Here is a 9,181-nt window from a genome sequence, read left to right on the forward strand (position 1 = left end):
ATACTTGCCAACCCTCCCGGATTTTCCGGTAGACTCCGGAAATTCAGCGCTTCTCCCGAAAACCTCCCGGGACATATTTTCTCCTGAAAATCTCCCGAAATTCAGGCGTACCTGAGTGACGTGTCGACAGCATGTTTTCACGTCCGCTTTCCCACAATATAAACAGCGTGCCTGCCCAATCACGTTATAACTGTAGAATGATCGAGGGCGAGTTCTTGGTTTCTTATGTGGGTTTATTGTTAGGCAGTTTCATTAACGTCCTCCCAGCATGGCAACAACACACAACAACAGCAGTCACGTTTTCGTCTACCGTAAAGCAGTTCGTCTGCCGTAAACAGCAATGTTGTGACACTCTTAAACAGGGCAATACTGCCATCTAATGTACATGCATATGTGACATTAACATCTAGGGCTTTTAGAGAGTGCAGTGCACAACTGCGCACACAACAAGGAGACGAAGCAGAATTCATTATCAGAGAGGGTGTTCAGCATGGTTAGAAAAATAATGACAGAGAATAGAACAAGGATGGACAATTCAACCCTTAACTCAACAATGAGTAGATGAGTGTTATGTGTGTGTATATGTGTAAATAAATGAACACTGAAATTCAAGTATTTCTCTTATGTATATATATATATATATATATATATATATATATATATATATATATATATATATATATATATATATAGCTAGAATTCACTGAAAGTCAAGTATTTCTTATATATATATATATATATATATATATATATATATATATATATATATATATATATATATATATATATATATATATATATATATATGTGTGTGTGTGAAATACTTGACTTGGTGAATTCTAGCTGTAAATATACTCCTCCACGCCCCCACCCCCAACCGCGCCCCCCACCCCCACCTCCCGAAATCGGAGGTCTCAAGGTTGGCAAGTATGGTGAAACAGCACGGCTGTATGATCAGCTCCCATTTCCTCACACAGTGCAGAGAATAGTCGCGCTTTCAGTGGTCGTGTTTTGATCAAATTTACCGCGCTCACATCTGTTAAAACCTCATTGAGTTCGGGGCTGAGCTGCCTTGACGCGAGTGCTTCCCAGTGAATGACAAAGTGTGTCCAATGCGCATTTGGCGCAACCCTCTTTATTAGAGCCTGCAGCTTGTTTCTTGACCCTGCCATCAGAGCAAAAGCCCACACAGTTTTCCCATTTAAGGTCGTGTTCTTTGAGGAAACTGTCCATTATCTTGAACAGCTCATCAGCAGAGGCTCTATTTTTGATGTATTTGCAAAACAGCAAATCCTCGCACAGTGACTCGCCATTCACAAAGCGGACGTATGCGATGAACAGGCAGTCTTTATTGCTGTCAGTAGCTTCGTCCACTTGTAAAGCAAAACGACTTTATTTTCATTTGTCTCCGAGTTGTTCCTCAAGATCACTTGCAATGTCGCATATACGTCTCGCAACTGTGTCGTTTGACAGTGGGACAGCTTTTCATTTTGCTGCGCTTGTCTCGTCAAGTTTGTTCCGCTTAGCCCCGCCCCCATTAGTTACTGTTGCTATGTCTGTCAAACTTTTGCTCCTACCTAGAAATGTAAAGCCTACAGGAAAAATAAGTAATTTACATTTATTTATAAAGCGGATTTCACAGACAGAATCACAAAGTGATTTACAGTGTGTATAGAAAATGAAAGCATAGTAAAAAAAAAAAAATCTAAAAAAAAAAAAAAAAAAAAAATGTAAAGTGAAATTCCCTCCCGTTCCTCGCGCCCCACCTGTCATGTCTCTATTCCCCACCAGTGGGGCGCGCCCCACACTTTGAGAAAGGCTGATCTACAGTGACAACTCTACCTAGTGATCCCGCTAAATGGGCTGATACCCTCACTGAGTCAATGAAGGAAGTTCTTATTCAAAGAGGTGCAAAATCATTTCACAACCGTCACAGCCATTATCCAGCTTCTGTGAGGAACAGTGGGCTAGGAGGCAAAACCCGATGCCTAAACAATGAACATTTTACTTCACACCTGCCCAATGGACAACGAGTACAAAGAGAGTGGATGATGTACTCTCCCTCTACTGGTAATGTTTACTGCTTTGCATGCAAACTGTTTTCCCCAAAAACGCATTCTTTTGTGACAGGCTATTGTGATTGGAAACACTCAGAAAGATTTGGTGAACATGAGCGAAGTGCTGAGCACATAACCTGCATGCAAGCAGTCTTGAACCGCGCCACAGGTGCCACAGTTGATGCAGACCTGTTCAAACAGTTTCAGGCAGAGAGCAGCTATTGGAGGCAGGTGTTACAAAGAGTTGTTGCAGTCATTAAATTCCTTGCAGAAAGGGGCCTTGCATTTAGGGGTAAAAATGAATCGTTAGGGTCTCCTCTCAATGGGAACTACCTTGGTATTCTGGAGGTCCTGGCTGAATTTGATCCCTTTCTAAAGGATCACATCAGAAAGTTTGGGCAGATGGGTCGAGGTAATACCTCATATCTGTCCTCCACCATTTGTGAGGAATTCATTGAATTGATGGGTGCAAAAACCAAACAGGCTATAGCAGATGAACTGCAAGCAAGCAAATACTACTCTATCATTGTGGATTCAACCCCAGATTTATCTCAAGTGGACCAATTGACATTCATATTCCGTTTTGTTAGCAAAGAGGGCAGTGTTGTTGAACGCTTTGTGGGTTTTGAGCCCATTACTAGCCATACAGGTGAAAGTTTGGCTAACTGTGTCATGTCTGTGTTGGAAAATCTAGGGTTAGAGCTGTCAAATTGCAGGGGGCAGGCTTATGATAATGCCAGCAACATGTCAGGGAGGTATAATGGGTTGCAGGCTCACTTAAAGAAAAGCAACCCATTAATACACTATATTCCATGTGCAGCTCACTCTTTGAATTTGGTGGGAGTCAACAACATTGACAGATGTGGAAATGAAGTCTCTAAGTATTTTGACTTGATTCAGTCTATTTACAACTTCACAACTGCATCCACACACCGATGGGACAGGGTATTTGGCAATTCCAACATAGATCTCACACTTAAAGCTTTATCCAACACGCGTTGGAGTTGCCATGCAGAATCTACCAAAGCACTGTGGCAGAACTACAGTAAAGTAAGAGCAGCACTACAGGGTATTTCCACTGATGACACAGAGAAACGAGACACACAAACTGAAGCTGACAGTCTAGTGCGGAAGCTGGATTCACTTGAGATGGCCTTCATGGCAGGCTTTTGGGACACTGTTCTGTCCAGATTTCAGGCCACAAGTCTGCAACTTCAAAAAGCAGACATGGACCTTGGTACAGCAGTTAGATTGCTGGAATCTCTGCGCACCTTTGTTCTCTCCCAAAGAGATCTATTTGATCATTTTGAGCAGAAAGCCTTAAACATGTTGGGTGGCACCCCATCTTACAGGGCTGAACGGACGAAGAAACGTAAAAAGTTTGCTGATGAATCAGCATCCCCAGATGTTGTGCTTGAGGGAAGGCAACTGTTTCACATAGAGACATTTATTGCCTCTATTGATCAACTGAGTTCAAGCCTTAATCACCGTCTGGAGGCCTACAAACATCTGAACAATTTGTTCAGTGTCCTTTTCTCTTTGGATACAGAGTCCAATGCTTCAGTCCTTCACAAGGCCAAGATTCTCACTGAATCATACTCATCTGACCTCAATGAAAGTCTTGGACAGGAGCTTATACAGTTCATATCTTTTATACAGCTCAACAACACTGATGAGGAGAGGACCCCTTCAGGACTGCTCAAAACAATAATACATTTTGGACTACAGCCTACGTTTCCTAATACATACATTGCGCTACAGATTTTTCTCACTCTACCGGTCAGTAACTGTGAGGGAGAACGCTCATTCTCTCTTTTGTCAAGAGTCAAAAATGAGCTGCGCACAAGAATGACTCAGAAAAGATTAAATGCGTTATCTCTAATGGTAATTGAGAGTGAGCTGACAAGAGAGTTGGACTTCAATGATGTGGTGGATGATTTTGCGAAATTGAAAGCACGAAAGAAACCCCTTGCTTAAAGGTGCACTGTGTAAGATTTTTAGGTTGTTATTTCCAGAATTCACCCATTCACTAATGTTAGGCTACCTGTTTTCATGAATACTTACCACCACCATAAAATTCTAAGTATCCATTATGACTGGGAGAATTGCACTTTCGCCATTTCTGGGAACTGTCTGTCACCTGGATTCTGAAGATAGGATTGACTTTAGGCAGAAGCTTGGTGCTTTCTCTGGCAAACTGAACCTCAAGCTTCATTCTCTGCAGCTTTGCATTCTTGTTCAGACTTTCATCGACAAGGAACTTTTCAACTTCCCCACTATCGTGAAGGGGCCACCAAAAGATTTCAGTGTGTCCAGCATGTCTAGTCTCTTCTTCTCCTGTCTTTGAGCCATCTCTTGTTTCTCGTCAGCCCAACTCTCGAATTTTGCCTTCATGAGTTTACTCCAGTTGAGTTCAACCTCTCTTTTTGCTTGTGCTGCTGCCTTGAAACCTCTGAAGCTCCTGGCTCTTCTGTAAAATTATTGACCTATTGACTGCGTTCAGTGTGCCCAACTTCTTCAGTCTGTAGTCCACCTTGCCACATTGTCTCTCCATCCCAATGTTGTGCACAGGGGTGCCATCAATGTTACTAGCCTGTTCACTGACAGGGTCCATTGGGAAGGTCTCCTCATCCATCCCATAGTCCATCCTCTGCCTGGCCAGGACAGTCTTCAGATGGGGCAGCATGAGATCTGTCAGCTGCTTCACTTCATCCAAGTATTCGGCAGCCACGTCTGACACTGAGTTCAGGACATGTCCAGTGCCTGTCCAGCCACTATAGCATTCTTGCTGTCTACATCCAGATCCACCATGAAACTCTGTAGCACTTGCTCCATCTTCATATCGGCCTCCGCCAACCGCATCACTTTATTCATGGCCCTGCTGAAGCCCAGTGTAGTGTGGGTGCCACAAAAGATCTGCCCTGCTGGTTTTTCCAAGTTGTTCATCTCTGCCAACAGCTTTGAAAAGCCTTTGTTGTGCTCTGTGCTGTCAGTCATATGTGCATCTACAAGTTTATAAACATCCTCCACATTGACTCCTCTGACCGACGCCAGTATTTCGAACCCCATATCCACTTGCATTTCTATGTCCTCAGTGGTCTCTCGGTGAATGGGTAAGACAGGCAGAGGAAATGGGCTATCTTGACCTGCATGCAGCCCTTGTACCATGAACTGGCCTACACCTTTCTTTGTGGTGCTCTCCGATGCATGTGTTATCATTTTACCTTTCTCCTTCTCCTCCTCAAGCTTTCCCACAAAATAGATACAGACTTTGAGCCTCAATTTGCTGCACAGCTGCCGTTATGCCAAAGTGTTTTCCTAAGATATTATTTTATTTTTAATGATAGAAGGGAGGAAAAGGGGGCAAAAATCATGTCCAATTTAGTTTTTTGGGTGGGGTGGGGGGTTTATTTCATGATAGGTACCAACTTCCAATACATAATATCTCTCAAATGACCCAATGCACCATCACTGAAGTGGGCGTAATCATTTTCCAAAATGTTTATTTTTAGGCCATTTATCCCCTCCCCCTACCTGTGTCTGTGTGAAACCTGTGCTTGTCTGTGTGGTATACCTAATAGTGTGTGTGCAGTATGTGCACTCTTCTGTACAGTACAGTGTGCATGTCTGTTCACAGTATACAGTATTTCTTGCATAGTGCGTGCGTGTGTGTGCGCGTGCACGCGCGGGGTTGAGGGGCCAAGACCATGTCAGGCCCAGGGGGCCAAAATTTCTTAATCCGCCCCTGCCAATGTGGTGTCTATTCATGTACGATGTCTATGCATATGTTACAGGCCTCGCACTGAGTAGCCTGGTCCCAGTGTTCGATGTGGTGTGTCCTGTTTTATAGGAATAAAAACGAGACACAAAGTGCTTGATTGCGTTGTCATCTCAGGGTGTGACCTGACTCTTTTTTATTAAACATTTCTTGACTTCTTTACTCTCATTTGCATTTCTATTGTGCTTTTAATCACTTTCAAATAGTTTCGATAATGTAATTTCAATTCCCCATTTTTCATTCACATTGTTAAACAATTACATCTTTACTTTTGAAATGATAAAACAAATCCACAAAACCATGGAGGATTGATCGTTACATACCCCAACACTATATTTCTTGTGTAAAAGCATCACGTAGCAGAGCAGTACTGTTACTTTAATGAACATCTTCATTTTACATGTTTGTACTGTATCCTGACATTGCTTCTTTTTAATATTGCTGCTTTCTTGAACGCTTTTTTGTCATTATAAATCAATTACAATTACACACATTGTTACCTGACTATACCTATAATACTTCTTAACAATCACAGTTTATCTTTAACAAGTCTCCACTGCCGCCGCCATTCCCGCCCAACCACGCGCTCGCACACAAAGGGAGACATCGCTTATTGAACATAACAAATTTCATCACAAATACACACTTTTAACAACATACTTCGATATTTCTATTTTCAGAAACGCTTATAATTGCTTGGAGACAAATGTGTTAATATTATCACACTTTACCGACCTGTTTTATAGGAATAAAAACGAGACACAAAGTGCTTGATTGCGTTGTCATCTCAGGGTGTGACCTGACTGAGACACGGAAATACTAACAAGAACCTCCCATTTTCCTCCTTTCCTATAGGAGTCCTCCCTCTGCTGGCGTGGCGGAATAACATGTCTTGTGGCATTCAGCTTGGAAACATACACTTAAACTGTGACTTTAGATATGAAAATACCTCGAACTAAATTAGGATACTCTATTTACACATTCATTTTACAAAACAATTGTGACTACTAATTGTAAGTGTCACACATACATCAGTAGCTGTCTCGTCCGTCACTCAAATACGTCCATACGTAACACAAATATGTTTTAATTCATCAACAATCATCCCTTTTCTTTTGTCATCAATATCATTTGGCTCTTTATAACTAATACAGTGGTTCTTTACCTGGTTCGATCGAACCCTAGGGGTTCGGTGAGTCGGCCTCAGGGGTTCGGCGGAGCCTCCGCCATGGAGGTAAAGACACATCCGACTTATCGTGTAAATAAAAACTTCTCCCTATCGGCGTATTATTGATACCCCCAAACAATGTTCCCTCTAATTTTCCATCTGTTTTGCAGGTTGTTTGATTGCTCGATTTAAACTTTTACTAGTAGATTGCAAAGTACACAGTACAGTACATATTCCGTACAATTGACCCGAATAAGTTTTTCAAGTTGTTTAAGTCGGGGTCAATTCATGGTAATGTGTGTAAGGTGTGTAATTTGTTTTGAGTTCATGCACTGTGTTGGTTTTGTTCTTAAAACAAGGTGATGTTCATGCATGGTTCATTTTGTGCACCAGTAAAAAAACATATGACTTTTTCTTGAATTTGAAAAAAGAGAAAAATATTTATTTTTCACTAAAGAAGGGTTCGGTACCTCCAACAAGGTTAAGAACCACTGAACTAATACAAACTAATTATACTTTAGACCATTTTAACTTTAAAGTACCAATGATTGTCACACACACATTAGGTGTGGCAAAATTATTCTCTGCATTTGACCCATCACCCTTGATCACCCCCTGGGAGGTGAGGGGAGCAGTGGGCAGCAGCGGTGGCTGCGCCCGGGAATCATTTTTGGTGATTTAACCCCCAATTCCAACCCTTGATGCTGAGTGTCAAGTAGGGAGGTAATGGGTCCCATTTTTTTATAGTCTTTGGTATGACTCGGCTGGGGTTTGAACTCACAACCTACCGATCTCAGGGCGGACACTCTAACCACTAGGCCACTGAGTAGGTTTAACAATACAGCCTGACGTGTATTTGAAAAACAATTTCCGATTGATATTAAGAGCGATCACATGTTGACGAATCAGTACGATAAATGTGTTCCACAGCTGAAAGGCCCCATGGATCACAGTCATTTTGACATATTTCCTGCTGACATGGAGGTGACGCCTGACGAGACCTCAGGCTGGGATAAAGACTTCTGATTCTTCACAAAAACATTTTACAACAAAATGTGACGTTTGTATCGGAGCCCATCAGCAGTGAGTAAAAAGTATTTTATAAAGCGGTCATGTTGACAAAAATGTAACCACTTTTTAATGTCATATCTATACCAGGGCTGCCCAAACCACGACCCACGGGCCAAGTACAGCCCGCCGGAGTCTTCAGCGCGGCCCGTGAGACATCACAAGTTTAACAAGAAGATTGGCCTGCAGCATCATTGTGCTTTCATTGATTCCCCTGTGGATTGAATTGGAATAATATTGCCTTTTTGGGGGTGAAGATAGAGAATCAGTGGTCAATGACCAAGTGATTTAATTTGAGAGTGACTTGAACACAGCATCAATTTATATGACTCAATCCAAAACAACTTTCCCCACTCATGGTGTAAGTTAATTGGTTACTGTAACCAACAAATAAAGTCAACACACGGTCGCACTTTACACACTTAAACATGTTCATATAATTTAAAATTACAAATATATAAATTCACTTCAGTGAATGATGGGTGGTATGCAAACACTTTCTCCACACATCCACTTTTTTGCCGCATTTTAGCTGCTTGATATTTTTGATTGATTACAAAACTTTAAGGAGGTCGTCAGGGAAGGAAACAAGGTAGGAGTCAAACTTTCACATTCTCTTAATATTCAATGTTTTATCGTTTATACTTAATACTGCCTTGTCGTCAGGGTCTGATGTGGGGGGGTTGCTAGAGTTTAAGTAATTAAAGTTATGTGTTGTTGTTCAGTCTGGTATATGTTGCTTTAGTCAATGCAAACTGAAGAGTTATTTCGGTACAAATGATTGTTACGTCACAATCAACACTGCTGTGTGGCAAAAAAAGTGTTTGTGATGTGTATATTTGTGTACGCGTGTCTTTATGCATGTATGTGTGCATGTGCGCATCCATATTACAGTGTATTTGCGATTACCCTCGAAAATAGGGCTTTGCCACAGATTGCACTGTATTTTTACATGTTTGGCAAACTTCCTTATTCAATTTAGTATGAAATTAAAATGAAAACATACAAGGGAACTGTATTTGTTTAGGCATTTTGCCTATCGTTCACATACATTATGAAAGACATGACGATAGATGTTTATTTTTATTTTTATTTTTTTTGCTTTCTAAA

At 41.4% G+C, this 9,181-nt stretch overlaps 1 protein-coding gene across 3 annotated transcripts in view; it reads left to right on the top strand.

Annotated features, from left to right (window-relative positions):
• Positions 1-9,181, top strand: part of prkg2l (protein kinase cGMP-dependent 2, like) — a 133,171-nt gene extending 123,990 nt beyond the window's left edge. For 2 of the 3 annotated variants that reach the window (XM_061964248.1, XM_061964273.1), the window contains 2 exons: positions 7,934-8,086; positions 8,162-9,181. In XM_061964248.1, the coding sequence (XP_061820232.1) occupies positions 7,934-8,029 (96 nt within the window). In that variant the 3' untranslated portion in view covers positions 8,030-8,086; positions 8,162-9,181. The remainder of the gene's footprint in view (positions 1-7,933; positions 8,087-8,161) is intronic. The other variant, XM_061964239.1, reaches the window with a different exon arrangement.

This window comes from Nerophis lumbriciformis, linkage group LG02 (assembly GCF_033978685.3).
Source record: "Nerophis lumbriciformis linkage group LG02, RoL_Nlum_v2.1, whole genome shotgun sequence".
Taxonomy (NCBI): domain Eukaryota; kingdom Metazoa; phylum Chordata; class Actinopteri; order Syngnathiformes; family Syngnathidae; genus Nerophis; species Nerophis lumbriciformis.